This window comes from Suncus etruscus, chromosome 8, assembly GCF_024139225.1.
Source record: "Suncus etruscus isolate mSunEtr1 chromosome 8, mSunEtr1.pri.cur, whole genome shotgun sequence".
Classification (NCBI taxonomy): domain Eukaryota; kingdom Metazoa; phylum Chordata; class Mammalia; order Eulipotyphla; family Soricidae; genus Suncus; species Suncus etruscus.
The window spans coordinates 35,804,708-35,827,483 of NC_064855.1; the positions used below are offsets into that span (position 1 = coordinate 35,804,708).

Below are 22,776 nucleotides of genomic sequence, written 5' to 3' on the forward strand. Positions count from 1 at the left end.
ATATATGTGTTCTCATATGTATGTGTAGGACCGACACATTTAAAAAAATATAGTAAAAAAAAAACACAAAAACACACACACACCAAAAAAATCAAAACAAAACAAAGAAAACAACGAAATAAGGAAGTATTTAAAGGACCAAAGTGATGCAATAGACTACTTTACATTTGGGGACAAGCAAGTAAAGGGGTGGTGTAATACAGGTCTTATGCTTATGTTGGGAGTACAGTTTTTCTCAATGTCTTTTGGGTTTTTCTTGTGGTGTGGTTTTTCTTGTGGCACTTTTCCATTATGCCCCCTGACCTTCTTCAGATTGGCAAATGGTTTGCGGCAGGGAGGTCCTGGAGGAGATCTTGCCTTGGGGCTACTTTTGGGAGTAAGACCAGTTTCAAGTAGCAGTCCACATTAGGGGGAGTTGATAGGGAGGGCCGCGCAGCATGAGTCCGCAGGGGAGTTGGCTGCCTTTTCTTGCAGGAGGCGAGGTGTGGGATTGACTGGGTGTTACTTCGCTTAGGTGCTGGGTACTGGGTCGTTGGGGTAGGAGGTCAATCTTGTTGCCTAATAGATTAAGGACTGAGGGTGAAGAGTTTTAATATGGTGGGAGGTCTGGATGGGAGTGGAGGGTGGAGGGATAGTTGGATTTCCAGAGGGGGGAAAGGAGAAGGCATATGGGAGGGGTAGGAAGGGAGAAAAGAGAAACTACCTTGGGAAGAAAGGGAGAAGAGAAAGGAGAAAAAGTAAAGAAAAGAATAAAAAAAGGAAAAAAATAATAAATAAATAAATAAATAAATAAATAAAATAAAATAAAATATAAAAATGTGGTGGGAAGAGAGGAGAGAATAGCAAGGGGATGCCAGTTTGCTTGAATGTGTTCGTTGAATAGGGCATGTAGTTTGTGTCTGTACGTCGCCGATACTGCTTCGGTGGTCTGTCTGGTCACGTGCTTCAATCCCTAAAAGAAGGTATAACCTAGAGATAAAGTGTAAGAGAGTTTTCTCGGGGCCGCCTTGTAGTGCAGACTAGGTATGGTATCTCGTGTGGTATCCCGAGCTGCCATCTTAGATTGTCCGCCTTTTGTATCTAAGAACACCTGTGGACAGAAAAGCTGAGTGGTTATTTTAAATATAGTAAGATAGAGGCATTAATACGTAGTGATATGGGATGTTTCTATTGGAGTCAGTGGTTTGCCGTGGTATTCTTTACCTGTGTTCCTATATACGATCTCTGAGGGATTATTGTGGGCCATTGTTGTAGAAGGTTGATTACATACCTGTTCTCTCTATGCTGCTGTTTCTGGTGTTGCTGTTTTCTTTGTGGTATAATGTGTAGTCAAGAGTTTGTGTTGTTCCTTTTTCATGTATTTTGGGCACTGTTCCCATGTGCATGTCGACTATTCCAGTGTTTGGAGCTTCTACCGTTAGACCCTGTTATTTGATTATTAAGTATTAGTTTTGTTTGAGATGTATGTTCTATGTGCTTCAGAATAGTGCTACCATTCTGTGTTTATCTTTTGTCTTCTGACTTACTTCGTTTAACATAACATGATCTAGGTCCATCCACGTTGCTGCAAAATCTGTGATTGTATCGTTTCTGACTCCCATGTAGTATTCCATTGTGTATAGATACCACATCTTGATGATCCATTCATCTGTTGTTGGACATCGCTATTGGTTCCAAGATTTGGCTATTATACTGAGTGCTGCGATAAATAGTGGGGTGCACACGTATTTTGGGATGAATGTTCTTCCCACTTGGGGGTATATACCTAGGAGTGCAATTGCCGGGTCAAATGGGAGCTCAATTCTGAGTTCTTTGAATACTCTCCAGACTGTTCTCCATAGGTGTTGGACTAGGGGGCATTCCCACCAGCAGTGGATGAGAGTTCCCTTCATACCGCATCCCCGCCAACAAAGATTGTTCTCAGTATTTTTGATGTGAGCCATCCTCACTGGTGTAAGGTGGTATCTCATTGTTGTCTTGATTTGGATCTCTCTGATGATGAGAGAAGGTGAGCATGTTTTCATGTGTTTGTTGGCCATCCTTTTGTCCTCCTCAGAGAAGTGTCTATTCTTTTTTTCTCCCCATTTTTTATGGCTTTATTTGGTTTTGAGGGGCTCAGTTTTCTGAGTGCTTTGTAAGTTCTAGATATCAGCCCTTTATCTGATATGTCTAGTGAAAAGATTTTTTCCCATTCTGTTAACTGTCTTCTTGCATTAAGTAAAGTTTCTTTCGCCATGCAGAAGCTTTTTAGTTTGATGTAGTCCCATTTGTTTATGTTTGCCGCCAGGAGCAATTTCTGAGCATGGAGCCAGGAGTGACCCCTGAGCACTGCCGGGTGTGACCCAAAAACCACAAAAAAAAAAAAAAAAAAAAAAAGTTGGAGCCGGAGAGATAGCATGGAGGTAAAGCGTTTGCCTTGCATGCTGAAAGACAGTGGTTCAAATCCTGGCATCCCTTTTGGTCTTCCATGCCTGCCAGGAGCGATTTCTGAGCACAGAGCCAGGAGTAACCCCTGAGCGCGGCCAAATGTGACCCAAAAAAAACAAAAAATAGAAAAGATAAAAAATAAATATAGGACCGGAGAGATAGCATGGAGGTAAGGCATTTGCCTTTCATGTAGAAGGACGGTGATTCGAATGCTGGCATCCCATATGGTCCCCTGAGCTTGCCAGGAGTGATTTCTGAATGTAGAGCCAGGAGTAACTCCTGAGCTCTGCCAGGTGTGACCCAAAAACCAATGTGTGTGTGTGTGTGTGTGTGTGTGTGTGTGTGTGTGTGTGTGTGTGTGTGTGTGTGTGTAAACAATAACTTAGGAGTGAAGAGGAAAAAAAGAAAAGAAAAAATAAATAAGTTGGGTCAGTGCCTCGATGAGTAATGGGTTTTCATGATTTCCTGTGCTTCATTGATGGCAGAGATGAAACGTGCTAAATGAAGCTTTAAGAATTAGATTGTGCTTGGAGCATTTTAGAATAAACACAATTTTTATTACTAGAGTATTATGCAAAATGGAAGTTAGCACTATAAGAGGAGTCTACCTTATGTAGTATCATCTCCACCGTGTTTTGTGCATCGAGGTTCCTTTCCTGGAAAGAAGCTGACAGTGTATGCATTATGATATAATAGTACCATAGCTTGATTGAAAATGAAGAAGGAAAGAGAGAAAAATGAAAAAGAAGAAAGGAAAATAATTAGAAAAAAGAAAAGGAATAATAGTAATTTGCAAAATCATACATAATGATTGGGTCCTCTAACATAAGTCTGTAGTATGCAGTTGTCTATTTCAGTGGTCTCTGTGTAGGATCATAAGCTTTAGGTTATAGTAGAAGACATAATCAAAAATAAAATGCGTAAATTGAAGTATTTTGTCAAATATTGTCATAGTAAGAATTGTACATGGAGTCTAATATGATAGAGCATCTAACATTAGGGTGTCCAGACAATATCTCTACGATCCTCTGCAGAGAAAGAATTTGAAGAATTATCTTATACATACTAAACTTAAGGTATTAAAACATACTGATAGGAGCCGAAGCGATAGCACAGTGTGGTAGGGTGTTTGCCTTGCACTCGGCTGCCCAGGATGTACCTGGGTTTGATCCCCGGCGTCCCATATGGTCCCTTGAGCCAGAAACAATTTCTGAGCACATAGCCATTAGTAATCCCTGCCATCACTGGAGGTGGCCCCCAAACGAAGAAACAAACAAATATATATACTGATAGCACTGGAGCATATTTTCTAATATTTAAATTAAACTTCAATGTAGCTTTAACAAAATAAAACCTAAGTTAAAGAAATATTTGTGCAATGTCTTTGTACCTTTAGAAACTAATCTACATTTTTATTTTTAGGATTAAAATTATGCAAAACATTGGAGTTACATTCATTAAGACTGGTCAGTATGCAGATGCCATTAATTCACTTGAGCACATAATGAGTATGGCACCAAATCTGAAGGCAGGTTTCAACCTAATTCTTAGTTATTTTGCTGTTGGAGATAGAGAAAAAATGAAGAAGGCTTTTCAAAAGCTCATTGCTGTTCCACTAGAAATTGATGAAGATGATAAATATATTTCACCAAGTGTAAGTATGAGGACTATTTGGTTGCCATATCTTAGTTAATTGTGTTTACCCATTTCTAGAAATGAGACTTCATGGGTTTATATCTTCATAGGTTTATCTTAGCCATATGTTATCATATATCATTAACTAAATTTAATTGTATTTTATTTTCATGTATTTTAAATTATATTTAGAACAGTATTCTATTACAATAGGAATAGAAACTGCATAATTTCACTTTTACTTAAAGAATTTATGAAAAAATAAGATTAAATGTCATTTTGTTTTGTTTTATAGTTTGTTATTTTGGGCCATACCCAGCAGTGCTCAAGGGTTTCTCCTGGCTCTGCACTAGAATCATTTCTGGTGGTGTTTGGGGGACTATCTAGGATGCTGGTGATTGAACCTAGGTCAGCTGCATGCAAGGAAAATACCCACTGTGTTATTGCTTTGGCCCAAAGATCACATGTCATTTATTAAGAGTAATATAATAAGAGCTGAAGAGATAGTACAGTAGGTAAGATACTTACTTGCCTTGCATGTGCCTGGTCCAGATTGATTCCAGCATCCTATAAGGTTCTCTGAGTTCTTTTTTTTTTTTTTTTTTGGTTTTTGGGCCACACCCGGCGGTGCTCAGGGGTTACTCCTGGCTGTCTGCTCAGAAATAGCTCCTGGCAGGCACGGGGGACCATATGGGACACCGGGATTCGAACCAACCACCTTTGGTCCTGGATTGGCTGCTTGCAAGGCAAACGCCGCTGTGCTATCTCTCCGGGCCCGGTTCTCTGAGTTCTATCACAAGTAATTCCTGAGCACAAATTCACTGGGTATATAGAAAAATAAATAATTAAAAATTATAATTTATAAATTTATATGATTTATAAATTATAAATAATTAAAAATAAATAAGTAATTAAATATTTGCACAATTTCTGAGCTTGCCACAACTGAGTGTAGCTTCAAACTAAAATATGTGTATATGTATAGACACATGACAAATGTGACATATATGTATAATGTGACATATATATTACTAGGCTATTTTATTTTATATTATTATAAGGCTATTAAAAATATGTGGTTGGACCAACAATTTAGTTGTACATGTGTTTCAGTTTTATTATATATTTAAAACTGAACTGATTATAATAACCTCTGGTTTGGGATATGAAATATAAGGTAATATTTATGAATTCTTTAAAACAGTACCAAAACATAAAGCATACAAGTCCTAGGTAAACATAAGCAATGTACATTTCTTTTATATTGAAAAAATAGATATTATTAAAATATTTTTATGAGAAATAGTTATATATCAGACTAAGAAATGATCATTAGAACATTTTACAGTTTACTTTGGAATATATAATATCTCACTTTTGTTTTGGTTTTTGGTTTTTGGTTTTTGGGTCACACCCGGCGTTGCTCAGGGGTTATTCCTGGCTGTCTGCTCAGAAATAGCTCCTGGCAGGCACGGGGGACCATATGGGACACCAGATTCGAACCAACCACCTTTGGTCCTGGATTGGCTGCTTGCAAGGCAAACGCTGCTGTGCTATCTCTCCAGGCCCAATATCTCACATTTGTGATAAAAGTCTTAAATTCTGTTTGTTTTGTTCCATTCTTTCTTGATCTTTTATCAGTTGCTCATAATCTGTTAGTTCAATAGAAATGTAATTAGAAATAGAAAAGAAGATATTCTACTCTACATATGGAAAATAGTTAAGTTAATTTGACAATTAGTTTGTGATAAGACTGATTAGAAATCCAAATTCTTGGTGAATATATTTATTTTTTTAATTTCAATTTTTCAGGATGATACACATACAAATTTAGTGATTGAAGCTATAAAAAATGATCTTCTACGGCAAATGGAACGTGAAAGGTAAACTTAAATTTTGTAAACTTTTGTAAACTATGTAAAAATATGTTTTATTTCTTACTAATGAATCTGTTTTTTCTTTAAATATATAACCAATATAGTTTTCATTAATTGTGAACTGCATTGAATTTTATTTTATATTTCAAAATAATCTAAATCCTCTGGTTTTTGTTTTTTAAATAATATATTTAAGCACCATGATTACAAATATGATTGTAGTTGGATTTCAGACATAAAGACATTAAAACCTCTTATACTGAGCACTATAGTAGGAGTCATGGCTTCTAAACTCATTGTGCACCCTTTTCTGTGGATAAAGCATAGAACATTATTATAGACATCTATAAAGAGCAGTTGATTGGACACCTACTCAAACTAAACAGCTGTATTTGTTCTTGATGGGAGAGTGTAATTCATTGATATTTAAGGACTATTGACAGAAAGGGCTGTTGTATCATTATGTGTAGGATTGTTGTTACAATTGGGAATTTGGTTTGTGTAATTGCTTTGAGTAGCTCATTTATGTCTGTTTGGTTAGCACAAATATTGTGAATACTTTTTTGTCTGAGAATGTTTTTAGCTCTCCCATGTAAATGAGAGTTTTGCTGGGTAGTGGACTCTAGGTTGCAAGTTTCTTTCATTCTTTAGTCTGAATATCTCATTCCACTCTTTTCTTGCCTGGATTGTTTCAAATGGAAGATCTGGGTTGATTCTTATGTTGTTTCCTTTATACTTGAGTTGTTTTTTTTTTTTCTCCCTTACTACTTTAGAGTGGATCTCTCTCTCTCTCTCTTTCTCTCTTTCTTTGTTTTTTGCCATTTGTCCTGGTGTTGTTCTGTTAGGGTCTATTTTGTTTGGCAGTCTTTTTTTTGTCTCTTGGATTTGTAGAGAAATCTCTTTGGCAAGGGCGGGGAAGTTCTCTGCTATTATCTTTCTCACTACTTGTTCTTCCCCTTTCCTGTTTTCTTTCCATTGTGAAATTCTTATAATTCAGATATTATTTCTCTTGTCTTTATTCATTAAGTACCTTACATTTTCTTTCAAGGTTTTTGTCTCTCCTTTTTTTTTTGACTTCTTTTTCCTAGCTGGCTGTAGTTTGTCTTCAATTAAGTCTATGCGATTCTCAACCTGTGTAATTCTATTATGGTTTGCTAACATGTTTCAGTTCTAGTTGTATGGATTCTCTCATCTTCTGAAAGAGTTCTTCTTTGAGTTGGTTGAATTGTTCATCTATAGATTTTTAAATTTCGTAGGCTAGTGACTCCCTGATTTCTATGCCTAAACCATTTTTAGCAATGATTTTAGGTCCTCATTTATTCAGGTGTTTGGATGGACTTGGAGATTTGCCAGGATTTCTCTCAATATCCCCCATAGAAGATGTCTTTGTTAACTTCTCTGCATTTATTGGTTTGGAGTGCTGGAGTACCAGCGAATTGAAAGTAGTGCTAGATCCAATCTGCCAGGAAGTCTATGATATATATTGAAATGGCTTCACACAGACACACTAGAGTGTGAGCAGTTTGGGAAAAGGAGGACTAATGGGAAAGAAGGGGGTTTCAGTAATGGCACTTGAAGGCTGTTTGAGCTTGGTAGTGGGAATTAGGACTGGAGCCTCCCTGTTCTCGACCAGACACAGGTCTCACTGTCCCCAGGGAACAGAGATTCAACAATGGTGCTGGGACCCTGGATAGAGTCTTTCTTTATGGTCCCACAAGATCTGCTCAGTCACGTTTGTTGTAGTCAGTTTTCTTTAATTAGTGATCTTGGGTTTTTGCACAGGATGGAGTGTCTTCTGATTTCATCTCACTGTTAGGTGATGAGATAGGGCAGCCTGCCCTTAGATCAAGTTGTTGCTGTTTCCTCATCTTCACAATATCATATGAACCTACCATGGTGCAAGTTGGTTCCAGAGCAGTATTAGGAACTCCCTTGTGGGGAGTTTGATTCCTGGTGCTGCAGAAGGGAATTGTGCCAGTTCTAAGTTGGGATTTGGGGTTCGAGGTTGGACAGTCTATATTCAGTTACATGAAGTCTAAGTCAAGTCCCCATGACAAATGCTTAGGGTGGAACATTATAATAAGTATTATATAATATTATAATATATTATATAATATTATAAAATTTATGGGTTCTTATCCCTAGTAGATAAGAACTTGTTTCTATAAATAGATTTCCCTATTTTAGTGTGCCTATGCAAAAAGGAACAATGTCATATTATATGATTAGTGCTTTTGGGACTAAAAATGACAAGCTATACAATCTGTGCCTGAGCTTTTTTTATCCCAAGCAACAATTTTCTACTAGAATTTTGTACTAAGCAGAACCAAAACAAACTAAATAAAGGGTGGGGGGATGGAGGAGGCTACCTTTACTTTTGGAAATAAACACACTAAGAGGTATAACTATTAAGAAATTAAATTAAACATACAAAGAAAATATAAATATCCCCATTAAAGTGTTTTTTGAGGGGCCGGAGAGATAGCATGGAGGTAAAGCGTTTGCCTTTCATGCAGGAGGTCATCGGTTCGAATCCCGGCGTCCCATATGGTCCCCCGTGCCTGCCAGGAGCAATTTCTGAGCATGGAGCCAGGAATAACCCCTGAGCACTGCCGGGTGTGACCCAAAAACCAAAAAAAAAAAAAAGTGTTTTTTGTTTGTTTGTTTGGGGTTTTGGGCCATACCTGATGATGCTCAGGGGTTACTTCTGGTTATGCGCTCAGAAATCACCCCTGGCTTGGGGGATCGTATGGGATAGCGGGGGATCTAGCCACTGTCTGTCCTAGGTCAGCCCCATGCAAGTCAAATGCCCTACCACAGCACCACCACTCTGGCCCCCCAATTAAGTTTTTTTGAGATAGTCTTTAATCACCATTTTCACTCCATTTCTTATGTTCATGGATTATTTGGCTCAGTTTCTCAGCATTCTCTCTTTCCATTGTTTCTTCAGTTAGCCAGAATGCACTATTGAGAATAGATCAATAACCTTCTACTCCCATTGTCTTTTCTTGGTTTTCAACCTGACTTAGAAACAAAAATTTTGTATAGTTCTTTTAGTATGCTGCCTTCTACATTAGACTTTTATTTTAAGAATAAATACACATTATTTATGTTTCTGATGAAAACTTTGTTTTCTCTAGGAAAGCCATGGCAGAAAAATACATCATGACAGCTGCAAAACTCATTGCCCCTGTAATTGAAGCATCTTTTGCTGTAGGTTATGACTGGTAAGAGAAAATCAGTGGAACTGTATTGGATATATTTTGTAATAATTATTTTTATTACTATATTTTTCAGGAATAGCAAATAATTGACAAATATTGATTTCTATGTATTAAACAAATTATATTAATTGTAAGCACTAGTGAAAATTCAGTACAATCTATTGATTTGCTTGCATCTTTTGGGAGTGTGGGGGTCACACTGTCAGTGCTCAGTTCTTACTCCTAGCAAGCTTGGGAGGACAATGGGATGTTGGGGATCAAACTCAGGTTGACTGTGTGCAAGGCAAACACCCTACCCACTGCTCTATACCTCCAGCCCTTAAGTTGCTTGCATCATTTTGTAAATTAAATCCTTGTCCATTGTGCAATCATTTGATTCAACCTGTTCTATCTTTATATCTCTCTTCTACCTCATGTTCATCACTAATACATTTTATCCTGAGTAATAGCACAAACATAAGAGGGTATTAACTTCTGTTTAGATAGAGTAAAGAGATGTAGAATTAGAAATATCTGAGTGCATTTGTTGAATATACCGTTGTATTGTTTCTTACTTTCATTCATTATGAGATCCTCTCTACAGCATCCATGGTAAAAGTCTATTTACTCTTTCTGTGATTCTTCTGAAATTTAGTTTTTTTTAAATCTTTAAAGGTTAGGAGTTATTTTTATTAAATACTAATTTGATTCTCTTGAAACTGCTATCTGTGCTCTTTTGAACAAAGTGAGGCTGTGCTCTCTTCTACTAAGGTATTGATACCTTACTAAAATTTTTAAAATGTAATAAAATAGTTAGAAAATCAAGTTAATTATAGAAGAATTAGTCAGTTTTCAATCTTTTTGTTTCTTTTTGATAGAACCATATGCTTTTTTTTTACAGTATCCTTATATGTCTTTTATATTTTTATCCATTTTGTTTATTTTCTGGAATCTATTCTTTTAAGCCCTTTATTTTCTTTAGTTAATTTATGCTGAAAGCCTCATATTTGGCTTATAATGTATTAATATATTAAATTATCTGATTCTTTAGGGTGTTTGAGCAACATCTAGCAGTGATCAGGGCTAAATAGTGGCATTGTGCTTAGGGGACTTAGGTAGTTCTGGGAATCAAACCAGGTTTGGGCAGATGTAAGACAGATTTCTTTTTTTTTTTTTTTTTTTTTTTTTTTGGTTTTTGGGCCACACCCGTTTGACGCTCAGGGGTTACTCCTGGCTATGTGCTCAGAAATCACCCCTGGCTTGGGGGGACCATATGGGACACCGGGGGATCGAACCGCGGTCCTTCCTTGGCTAGCGCTTGCAAGGCAGACACCTTACCTCCAGCGCCACCTACCCGGCCCCGAGACAGATTTCTTACCCCCCCCCCCAACTGCCTCTCTGAGTCACCTTGATTTTTTTATTTTTTATTTAATTAACTTTTTGTTGTTGTTTTTTGGTTTTTGGGGCCATATCCAGTGACACTCAGGAGTTACTTCTGGCTATGCACTCAGAAATCACTCCTGGCTTGGGGGACCATATAGGATGTTGGGGGATGGAACTGTGGTCCGTTCTAGGTCAGTCACGCGCAAGGCAAATGCCTTACCGCTGTGCCACCATTCTAGCCCCTTATTTAATTTACTTTTTTAATACACACATTAACAAAAGGGAAATTAAAAACCATATGATCATATCATACTGTGTTGTTATTGCTATCTTTCTAATCTGGCAGAAATTATTTTTGTTTGTTTTTTGTTTTGGGGTCACACTCAGTGGCGCTCAGGGGTTACTCCTGGCTCCACACTCAGAAATCACTCTTGGCAGGCTTGGGGGACCATATGGAATGCCAGGAATCAAACCAGGGTCCATCTGGGGTTGACCACATGCAAGGAAACACCCTATTGCTATGCTGTTGCTTCAGCCCCTAGCAATTATTTTAAATATTTTGCTTGCCCCTCATTGGATGCATTTATGTTTAGAAATATAATTTCTTCCTACACCAGGAACACAATCTTGATTGCCAAGAAATGTCCATTTCTTTCTCTTACCTTTTTATTATGTCTAAAGTCTATGTGTTCTAATATTTGTACGGCCACCCCAAACTCCTTAAGGCAGTTGTTTGCTTACATGATTTTCCTCCAACCTTTGCCTTTCAGTCTAAGTTTGCTCTGAGTATTCAGATGTGTTTCTTACAGGCAGCAAAATGTTGGATTCAACGTTTTTTGATCCATTTTGCAATTCTGTGTCTCTTAACTGGTGCATTTAATTCATTAACAAAAAAAATTTTTTTTTGTTTGCCAGTTTTTGTTTTTGAGTTACACCTGGTGGCAAAGAAGATTACTCCTGGCTCTGCACTTAGAAATCGCTCCTTCAGGCTCTGTGGACCATATGGGATGCCAAAGATCTAACCTGGGTCAAATGCCCTACCTGCTGTACTATCACTCTGGCCCTGGAGAGAGATTATTGTCATAGGATTTTGTGTCATCTTTTTGTAGGAATTTGGTGTGTGTGTTGGGTCTACCTTGCTTTACAACAGGGGTCTCAAACTCGCGGCCCGTGGGCCGTTTGTGGCCCTCCATACATTTTGTTGCCTGTGGCCGGCCTTCAAATATCACAGTATTCACAATTATTCACTTACCGAATAATCACAATAAAAATCGCATTAGTAAGAAAAAAATCGCATTAAACATTCACATACCCTAAGCAGTTCTGTTTGGGGTATGCAAATGTTTAATGCGATTTTTTGCTATTTTTTTCTTATTAATGCAATTTTTTATTGCGAATATTCGGTAAGCGAAATCCCTTATGCGGCCCTGCCTCACCCTGATTTTGCCTCCTGCAGCCCCCAGGTAAATTGAGTTTGAGACCCCTGCTTTACAGTATATCCTTCATTCTTCTTTAAGGCTTTTTGAGCCTAATTTCTGAGCTGATGTTACTGGAAGTCTGGCTGGGTGAAGTGTTCTTGGTGAAGCATTTATTTCATTGAGTTGTTTATTTGTTTGTTTTTCACTCTATCCTACCATGGTCTTTGTCTTTTGGCCTGGAGGGTTGTTTGTGATAAATCAGCTGTAAATCTCAAGTATGCTTCTTTGTATGTAACTTCCCTTTTTGTTCTTGCTGCTTTCAGTAGTCTATCTCTTTCTGAAGTTTTCATCATTGTGACTAGGATGTGCCTTGGGGTGCTTTTATCTGGGCCTTTTAACTGGTAACTGGTACTCCACAGGCATCCAGGAAGTAGTTGCATGATTTTTTTTTTTTTTTGGCATTCTTTTTTTCTGGGTATTTCTCAGCAATGATGTCCTTGCTTGTTGATTTTTCATGAGGGTTTTCCTCATGGGTCTCTGGGATTCCAATGATTCTTAGGTTGTTTCTATTTAATTTATCCCAGATATCTATTGTCTGTTTGCTTGTTTTGAGGATTTTTTCCATCTTCTGTGTGTTTATTTCAAGGCTCTTTTCCACCCTCTTCATGTTGTATGAAGTTATTATGCAGTTCATCTTCCAGACTCTTTCAATCTGTCCTCAGCAGCTATTGCTCTGCTGGTGAATCTTTCCAGTGAATTTTTCATTTCACCTATCAAGTTTTCAGTCCTATTATTTCTCTTTGAAGTTTTCTCATTTCTACTTTTTTATCTTCATGTGTCTTATTTGTGGTTCATTCAGTTTATGCCATTGAGGTTTTTGAACATCCCTCTCATGTCCTCTCTAAAGACCTTATTGGAAAGGCATATATATGTGGTGGTACTTTTTAGGTCTTCAGAACTACCATCTTTATATCTAAGCATGGTGATGGTGGGTTTCTGCTTTGTTTTGCTTTACAGTGTAGGTTTTTATATGTTGTATTGAGGCTTATTGACTAATATATGGCCGTGGAACAGAGCAGAGCAGCCATGCTCATCTAATTTCATCCCTTCTTGGCATGGCCAAGCTTATCTGAATGTCTGGTTCCATCAGGGTCAAAGCTATGTAGCTGGGCTGCCTGCTGATCTGGTTTTGTCCTTTCCTGTTCATGGCCATTCAGACCTCAGGGATGAAGGAGTCAATTCAGGTTTTCTGAGACCTGGTTTCCACTATCTAGGACCACAAGAGATGGGCCTCAGTGCCAGTGGAGTTGCTCAACAGCAGAACCTTAAATTGTTTTTCTTATAAGACCATAAATATTTTATAAGACCATAAAAATATAAATATGCTAAAACAATTTTTTCACATTTTATATTATAGGTGTGTTGAAGTTGTGAAAGCTTCTCCATATGTTGAGCTAGCAAATGATCTGGAAATAAACAAAGCAATTACATACTTAAGACAAAAGGACTTTAACCAAGTAAGTTTTTTAATAAACCTTAGGATTGAATTTTATATGCTAATTGCTCAAAGCAATATAATATTGGAAAGCCCTTTTCTAGAATTAGTAGATAGTTAGCACTGTTTTTTTTTCAATTACTATTGAGCTATCATTCTGGCCCCTGATAATGGTATTACTTTAATTTTGACCTGTAAGTCCAATTATGTAAAATGAAAGTACTTCCCATGTGAAATACAGTTGCTAAATTTCTAAACCAGAGACAGAGCCTCTTCAGAGGTTTATAAACTGTTTTCTCAAGAACTAAGGTCTTTATGAGTTAAGCTTTCTGTGTAGGAAACAAGAAAGGGCAGGATCGGAAAAGTAGTCAAACAGTCTGTCCTTCATTCTCAGCAGAGCATTCTGTATATTTAGGCTACTCATTACTGTTACAACACTAGATACTCATACTGTTACACCGTTACATTACGCATGCAGGACTCACACTCGCTTTGGCAGGCACAGGGACCTTATGAGATGCTAGGATTCGAACCACCATCTGTTCTAGATCACTGCCTGCAAGGCAAATGCCCTATCACTCTGCTATCTCTTCGGCCCCAAGGACTCACACTTTTGACAGATACCCCCATTCAGTATCTGTCTCTTTTTTTTCTCCCTCTGACTAACATTATTCAGCATGATACTCTCCAGATCCATCAAAGTATCAGCCAATTGTTATGACAGTATTTGTCTTAAGTAGAGTTTTGACCAGGTCAGTAAAAAAAGACAGCTTTAAAAAATAGGGTGGAGGATCCAGAGAGTCTGGGTGCTTGCCTTGCATGCAGCTCACCAAAGGTCCCGAGCATCCCATTTTCTCCTCCAAGCTCCATCAAGAGTCATTCCTAAGTGCAAAGCCAGGAGTAATTCCTGAGTATTACCAGGTGTGGCCTTAAAACTAAAAGTATGGGGCTGGCATAGTACGATAGCAGTAGGGCGTTTGCCTTGCACCAGCAGATCCAGATGTACCCGGGTTCGATCTTCAGCATCCCATATGGTCCTTTGAGCCTGCCAGGAATGATTTCTGAGTGTAGAGACAGGAGTAATTCCTGAGCACCGCTGGATGTGGCCTAAAAACCGAACAAGGGGCTGGAGCAATAGCACAATGAAGGACGGGCCCTGGTTTGAATCCTGGCATCCCATATGGTCCCCTGAACCTGCCAGGAGTGATGTCTGAGTGCAGAGCCAGGAGTAACCCCTGAGCACATCCAGGTGTGACCCAAAAACCAAACCAAAACAAAAAACAATAACATAAAAACCAAACAACAAAAAATACCTAAAAGTATAATAGTAAAATTAAAAATTGGTGGGGGGGGGCCTAAAAAAGGAGTATAAATAGTATTAAACTTGATATCCGGGGTCCGGAGAGATAGCATGGAGGTAAGGCGTTTGCCTTTTATGCAGGAGGTCATCGGTTTGAATCCAGGCGTCCCATATGGTCCCCTGTGCCTGCCAGGAGCAATTTCTGAGCCTGGAGCCAGGAATAACCCCTGAGCACTGCCGGGTGTGACCCAAAAACCACACACACAAAAATTTTTTTTTGATATTCCACTTTATGAGACCACTGCTGTGTCATATTATCTACCCTTAGACAACTCAGCTTCTCCAAGTTTATACCATAAAACAAGAGCCAGAGAAAACCAGTGTTTTCTCCTCTGAGGCTCGAACTCAGGACCTTCAGATTATGAGACTGACGTGCTGCCTGCTGCGCTAAGAGGGCCACCAAAAAAAAAATGGGGAGAAGAAATGAACAGACACTTTGATAAAAAAAAAAAAAAGAAGACATACAAATGGCCAAAAGCACATGAAAAAATGCTCCTCATCACTAATCATCAGGGAGATGCAAATCAAAACAACAATGAGATACCATCTCACACCACAGAGATTGGCATACATCACAAAGAATGAGAACAATCAGTGCTGGCAGGGATGTGGTGAAAAGGAACTCTTTTTTTTTTTTTTTTTTTTTTGTGGTTTTTGGGTCACACCCGGCAGTGCTCAGGGGTTATTCCTGGCTCCAGGCTCAGAAATTGCTCCTGGCAGGCACGGGGGACCATATGGGGCTCCGGGATTCGAACCAATGACCTCCTGCATGAAAGGCAAATGCCTTACCTCCATGCTATCTCTCCGCCCGAGAAAGGAACTCTTATCCACTGCTGGTGGGAATGCACCTCGTCCAACCTCTATGGAAATCAATATGGAGATTCCTCCAAAATTTGGAAATTGAGCTCCCATTCGACCCAGCTATTCCACTCATAGGGATATGCCCTAAGAACACAAGAATACAACACAAAAACCCCTTCCTCACACCTATATTTATTGCAGCACTATTCACAATAGCCAGGCTCTGGAAACAACCAAGATGCCCTTCAACAGACGAATGGCTAAAGAAACTGTGGTACATATACACAATGAAATATTATGCAGCCGTCAGGAGAGATGAAGTCATGAAATTTTCCTATACATGGATGTACATGGAATCTATCATGCTGAGTGAAATAAGTCAGAGGGAGGGAGAGAGATGCAGAATAGTCTCACTCATCTATGGGTTTTAAGAAAAATAAATGTCATTTTTGCAACAATCCTCAGAGACAATGAGAGGAGGGCTGGAAGTTCCAGCTCACCTCATGAAGCTCACCACAAAGAGTGGTGAGTGCAGTTATAGAAATAACTACACAGAGAACTACCATAATCATGTGAATGAATGAGGCAACTGGTAAGCCTGTCTGGAGTACAGGTGGGGGTGGGGTGGGATGGAGGGAGATTTGGGACATTGGTGGTGGGAATGTTGCACTGGTGAAGGGGGGTATTCTTTTCATGACTGAAACCTAATCACAATCATATTTGTAATCAAGATGTTTAAATAGGGCCCGGAGAGATAGCACAGTGGCGGCGTTTGCCTTGCAAGCAGCCAATCCAGGACCAAAGGTGGTTGGTTCGAAAATGGTCCCCTGTGCCTGCCAGGAGCTATTTCTGAGCAGACAGCCAGGAGTGACCCCTGAGCACCGCTGGGTGTGGCCCAAAAACCAAAAAAAAGAAAAGAAAAGAAAACCAGTGTTTTCCTACTCAATTTTCCAAGCTATTTTTATATTTTCACTTCACCTGTGGACTTTTATTTTCTTGGCAAGACAAAACAAATCCTTCTCAGGAATGGGGATAAAAACATTTGTTCCAAGAAAGAAGAAGAATATAGCAACCCCAGTAGTATTTATATTGTCGTTGAAGACAAATACAATGCAATACACTGGTTCAATTGTGTATAATTAATTTAGTATGCTTAATAATTTTTTAGTATTTGCATTCAAAGCACAGTCAACAATACTGAAAACATGAGATCCAAGCTGCAACCACATAACTTTGAAACGTGCCTGCTAAGGTGGAAGACAGCGGGTGACAGTATGGGAGTTGGCAGTGGTGGTGGGATTGGTATTGAAATATACTTGTAAAACATAACTTTCAATAACTTAGTGAAACCATATGTTTTTTATATATATAATATATATATATATATGTTTTCCTGAACTGTTATTAAGGAAACACAAGAAAAAACTACTCAACAATACTTTTTTATTATTTGTTTTTGAATTACAGCTAATTTTAATATTTTAATTGTATTTTGATCAAGTGCATTGTACATATATATGTTAAAGTTATGAAAACAGCCTTTTTTTTGGGGGGGGCACACCCGCTGACATTCAGGGGTAGCTCAGAAATCGCTCCTGGCTTGGGAGACCATTTGGGATGCCGGGAGATCAAATTGAGGTCCTTCCTAGGTCAGCTGTGTGCAAGGCAAATGCCCTACCACTGGCTACCACTCCGGCCCCAGCTTATTTTTTCTTTTCTTTTTTATTAATTACTTGATTTAAACACCATGGTTACAAGGTTGTTATTAATACAAGTTGGTATTTTCTTTCCCATGTACAAAGTTATTTATTATTGAGATTCAGTCATATAACACCCTTCACCAGTGCACATTTCTCACCATCAATGTTCCCAGTTTCCCCTCCAATCCTCCACACTGCCTGCTGATGGGGCAGATATTTTTCTTCTCTCTCTCTTCATATATATGTATATTACATACATATATATTATATTCTTTTAGACACTGTGGTTTGCAATATTGTTATTGACAGGTATCATGCCTTTTCATTTTTTCTCCTTTCAGCACTCAGTTCTTGTCCAGAGTGATCAGTTACAACTATTATTGTCATAGTGGTCCCTTCTCTGCTCTAACTGCACTCTCTTTCTATTTGTGGGATGCTTCCTATCATGGACTGGTCTTCCTGGCCCTCGTCCCTCGTCTCTATTCTCTGGATATTATTACCATACTATTTTTTTTATAGAGATATAGATATCCCACAATAAGTGCCATCATTCTATGTCTATTTCTCTTCCTCTGACACATTTCACTCAATACTTTCCACATTCATCCATGCATAAGCCAATTTTATAACTTTATTTTTCCTAACAGCTGCATAGTATTTAATTACATAGATGTACCAAGTTTCTTTATGCTCTCATCTAAAAACAGCTTTCGTTTCTTTGTTTGTTTGGGAGCCACACCCAGCGGTGCTTAGGGGTTTCTCCTGGCTCTGCACTTAGGAATCACTCCTGGCTGGCTTAGGGGACTGTATAGGATGATGGGGATCTAACTTGGGTTGGCTGCATGCAAGGCAAATGCTCATCATGCTGTGCTATCACTCCCGCCAAAACAGCCTATTTTAAACTCAAATTCCTAAGAATGGGGGCTGGATCGGTGGTGCAAGTGGTAGGGTGTTTGCCTTGCATTCGCTAACTTAGGACGGGCCGTGATTCGATCCCTCGGCGTTTCATATGGTATGGTCCCTCAAGATAGGAGCGCTTTCTGAGAGCATAGCCAGGAATAACCCCTGAGTGTCACCAGATATGGCCCAAAAAGCAAAAAACAAACAAACAAAAATTCCTAAGAATGTTCCTTTAATTAGAAAATATATGGGGTCGGAGAGATAGTGAAAAATCCGGACGACCCGACCCCCCAGTTGCCCAGCACAGAATAGTGAAAAAGGCACGTGCTCAGCAAATTGCAGGCAAGTTCCAAGTTTAATCTGATCGATCAGAGGTTCGAAACGTGCTCAGAGCAGAGCAGAGGTTGCGAACCCCAAAGTCTGAAATCAAGGGGTTTTTATACAGTTTTCAGGTGGGCTGTGTTATTTTTACAGAGGAAACAGGAATGGGCTTTGATATGGGGGAATCCGGAGGTTTTGGGGGTAGGTGTGAGTAGGGTCCAGACTTCAAGTCTCCAAGTGAGCGGGATCCAGACATTAAGTCTCCAAGATGTCTTCAGCACAATTAATGCAGGGTCTGTAAAACCATGGGGAGCCAGCAAATGGATCAGCACCTGTAACTCAGTAGATAAAAGACAAGCAGGTAGTTAACACAGAGGGGAGGTTGAGGGGGGAACATTGCATTGCATGAGAAAGAGACAGACAACTCCCATCAGGAATGTGTAGGGGAAAATATGTTTTTCACTTCTTTCATTTCCCACTCCTTCTTGTTAATAATTCTATTCTTAGAATTAACACAGAAGTAACCGAAGTAACCACTGCTAGCCAAGAACATTGAAGGGATTTTGGGCAGACGTCTCTTCTGTAACTACTTCCTGCTGAGGTGGGGCGGAGTTGGTTTCAGGGGTTAAGTTCAAGGTGCAGCAAGTGGTTACTCAGAGTTTTGTGGGTACTTCCTGATATTGCTGTCTTAGCACCATTAGCTTAACTTCCCCCACTTGAGTGCGGATAAAAGTTACAACTCTGTTTACGATACAGGGTCCTACTGCAACTATTAAGAGTACACTTAGCAGTGGACCAAGTAGAGGCAGGAGGTAGGGGAGGATTCCTCCCCATAGAGACCATAACGGTTGATCATAGAGTTCCTCCCTTCGCTTTGCTAATTCTTCCTGGTGTTTCTTTATTCTGTCTCGTACTATTCCGGATTTATTAACATAAAAGCAACATTCTTCTTGTAAAGCTACACACAATCCTCCTTTCTCGGCTAGGATTAAGTCTAGTCCCCTCCGATTTTGCAGGACCACCCGGGCGAGTGAGTCATGCTGGTCTTGTAGGTCCTGGATAGACTTGTAAACCTGCCGGATGTCTGAGGCCAGTCGATCAGATAACTTATTATACCGGTCCAATGAAACTCCTAACCCTGCAGCTCCCATTCCTAATCCTCCGACCACACCTAACGCAGCCAGCAGGGGTAGTAATACTACAGCCCTACGAGTTCGAGTTCGGTGTCCTCCCAGGAGGTCTATGCTGGGAAGAGGGACTGGTTCAGTTCCTGGGAGAACATCAATGTTGGGTAGCAGGAAGGCAGGTGCACAAATGCCTGTGCTATTTCTGGGTAACACTGGATAAGCCAAATTTCCTCCACAGACCCAGACCTGTCCTGGGGGGAGGCATCCCAAGTCCAACGAGACTTCGGAGATGTTAGAGCACCTTGTTGTTGGTACTTGCCCTAAATCTATGGTTAGTGAGTAATTTCTAACATAGCAAGTGGAGGAGTCAAATTCCTGAGGGATTACCTTAAAGGGCTTGGTATAGGTGCAGTTTGAAAAGCTACTTATATTTGGTTTAGGCACAGGTATTGCTAATGGCCAATCGTTACTCATTTTCATGCATAGCCAGCAGTCAGCCGCTAAGCTTGGGTTGGTTTGATTTAAGAGCTTGTGAGTGTACTTTAGAATCTCGTGTATATTTGAATCCAGATCCTCATTTAGCACCCTAGCTTGAAGGGAGGGGTGCTTGGGCCAGTTTGGCATTAGGTTATAAACTTCCTTTTCGGCCCATTCTATGGCTTCCTTTTCTTTTTCTTGATCTGTGGGCCCTCCCCCATCTGATATATGTAAAGGGGCCTTTAGAGGCCAGCAGACCACATCTCCAATATTTGCTAGACAATGTGCTGCCCCGTATGGAGTTTTAAAAGTTTCAGGACCCCATTCACCTCCAGTGCTCCCCTTGTAGGTATCAGTTAGTTTCGCCACCAGGTAGAGTTGGCCATTTTTAACGCACTGCTGATAGGTTTTATAGCACCGTGAGTGTACCTGAGTTAGCTCTACACATCCTGGGGGGCAGGTTCCTTTCGTGTCCGGGGGAAGGGGTTGGGGTTTTTGCTTACATACCCACTGAGCCTTGATTTCACCTGTGGAAGCTGTTGGCTTGAGCTGGAGATAGGCCGTTTTAGTGCCACAGTCGACTGCCTGTGTAGCTCGGTACTCAGGTTTGAACTGATGACCTCCGGGGCAGTCACAGGGGTTACCGTAGAGAGTCCTTAGCAGCTTTTGGTGTTCCACTGGCCGATCAAACCCCCCTAAGACTGGGGGCATTAGAAGTAACCACAGGAGTTGAGGCAGGAGGAGCAGTTTGCTGGCGTTTAAGCCGGATTTTGAGCGGGTTTTCTGCTCGCTCCACTGCCCACTCATTCTGATTAAATTCTATTGGTGCTGGCTTTAAATGTGAGGCGTGTATCCACGCCGCAATACCGTCTACCTTAACTGCAGTAGGGGTCGTGAGGAGGACAACATACGGTCCCTTCCACCTGGGTTCTAGTGTTAGAGCACGATGTCGCCGCACGAGGACTGAGTCTCCTGGCTTGTAGTTGTGTGGTACTGTCAGGTCCCCGGGCTCGTATGCCTGCTGAAGATTTTTCCAGATGCACTTTTGCAGCGTGGTGACAGCAGCCAGTCGGGCAGCCAAGGGGGAAGAGGAAGCAAGAGAAGGTTCATAAGTATCAGTTATAACTTTTACTGGGGGAGGAGCCCCATATAGGATTTCAAAAGGGGTTAAACTACACTGGGAGGGGAGAGGGGTGTTTCGAGCCCGGAAAAGGGCTGAAGGGAGGAGGGAAATCCAGTCACTTACGCCAGTCTCTAGAGATAATTTAGTTAAAGTCTCCTTAATAGTTCTATTCATACGCTCTACCTGTCCTGAGCTGTGGGGATGATAGGCACAATGTAGCTTCCAATTGATTCCCAGAGCCCTGGCCAATCCCTGACTTACCTGGGCCACGAAAGCAGGTCCGTTATCGGACCCGATTACCTGGGGAAGTCCGAACCTGGGGAAAATATCATCTAGAATTTTCTTAGATACCATTTGCGCAGTTTCATTTTTACAGGGGTAGGCTTCTACCCAGCCGGAAAAAGTGTCCACAAAAACTAATAGGTATTTCAGTCCATATTTGGTGGGCTTGATCTCGGTGAAGTCAATCTCCCAGTGCTGTCCAGGTCGTGTTCCTCTTAATCGTTTTCCCATTTGGATTCTTCCAGGGTAGGCATTTACCAGCTGACATGGCTGGCACAACTTAACAACTTGTTCTGCAAGTCTTTTTATTTCCTCGGGGCGCGTGTCCCCCAGCCAGTCTCTTGCAATTTCTAACATTTTCCTGGGCCCTAGGTGGGTGAGGCGATGGAGTGTTTTTAGGTACTCTTGAATTCTTGAAGTTTTCTCTTGTCTAGGTACTTCCTTGAGTGGCAACAACCTTCTTGCCTCTGGGTCAGGCTCTTCTATTTCTTCCGGATCTAGTTCAGCAATTTTTGTAGTTTTCCACTCCGGCTTGAGTGGAGGTATAGGGATGTCTTCTCTGACCCATACTAATGCCTCCTCCTGAAGTGGCCTTGGTCCTGCGACGGGGCAGGGCAGTAGTCCCTCAGCTGCAGCCTTTGCCTCTGCATCTGCTTTTCGGTTCCCTGCTGCTACTGCTCCATTTCCTTTTTGATGTCCGGGGCAGTGAACGATGGCCAGTTCTTTGGGGAGTTGAAGGGCAGATAATAATTCCAGTATTTCCTTTTTATTTTTAATGTCCTTTCCCGCTGAAGTCAGCAGCCCTCGTCTTTGATAAATTATGCCATGGACGTGGGCGGTTCCAAAAGCATACCGACTATCTGTGTAGATGGTGGCTTTCTTCCCCTTTGCTAATTTTAAAGCTTTTGTTAATGCAATTAGTTCTGCCCGCTGAGCAGAAGTTCCATCTGGCAGCCGTTGGGCCCAAACCACTTTATGATTGCTTACTACTGCTGCTCCGGCTCTTCTTTCTCCTCCTTTTACAAAACTGCTCCCGTCTGTAAACCATATCACATCTGACTGCTTTAACGGCTGGTCCTGGAGATCTTTTCTGGTACTGCTTTCCTCAGCCAGTATGTCTTGGCATTTGTGCAGTACCGGCTCTGCTTCTTCTTCAGGCAGCAGAGTGGCCGGGTTTAAGGTGGCGGGTACTCCGATATGAATTCTGTCTTTGTCTAGCAGAATACTTTGATAGTGTGTAATTCTTG

The 22,776-nt window shown here is 40.4% G+C and overlaps 1 protein-coding gene across 1 annotated transcript in view; it reads left to right on the forward strand.

The window, feature by feature from the left end:
• The window catches only part of IFT88 (intraflagellar transport 88), a 133,425-nt gene that overhangs the window by 29,886 nt on the left and 80,763 nt on the right, over window positions 1-22,776 (forward strand). Inside the window, exons 12-15 of the mRNA XM_049778222.1 lie at window positions 3,850-4,081; window positions 5,875-5,945; window positions 9,080-9,166; window positions 13,361-13,460. Coding sequence (XP_049634179.1) covers window positions 3,850-4,081; window positions 5,875-5,945; window positions 9,080-9,166; window positions 13,361-13,460 — 490 coding nt within the window. The remainder of the gene's footprint in view (window positions 1-3,849; window positions 4,082-5,874; window positions 5,946-9,079; window positions 9,167-13,360; window positions 13,461-22,776) is intronic.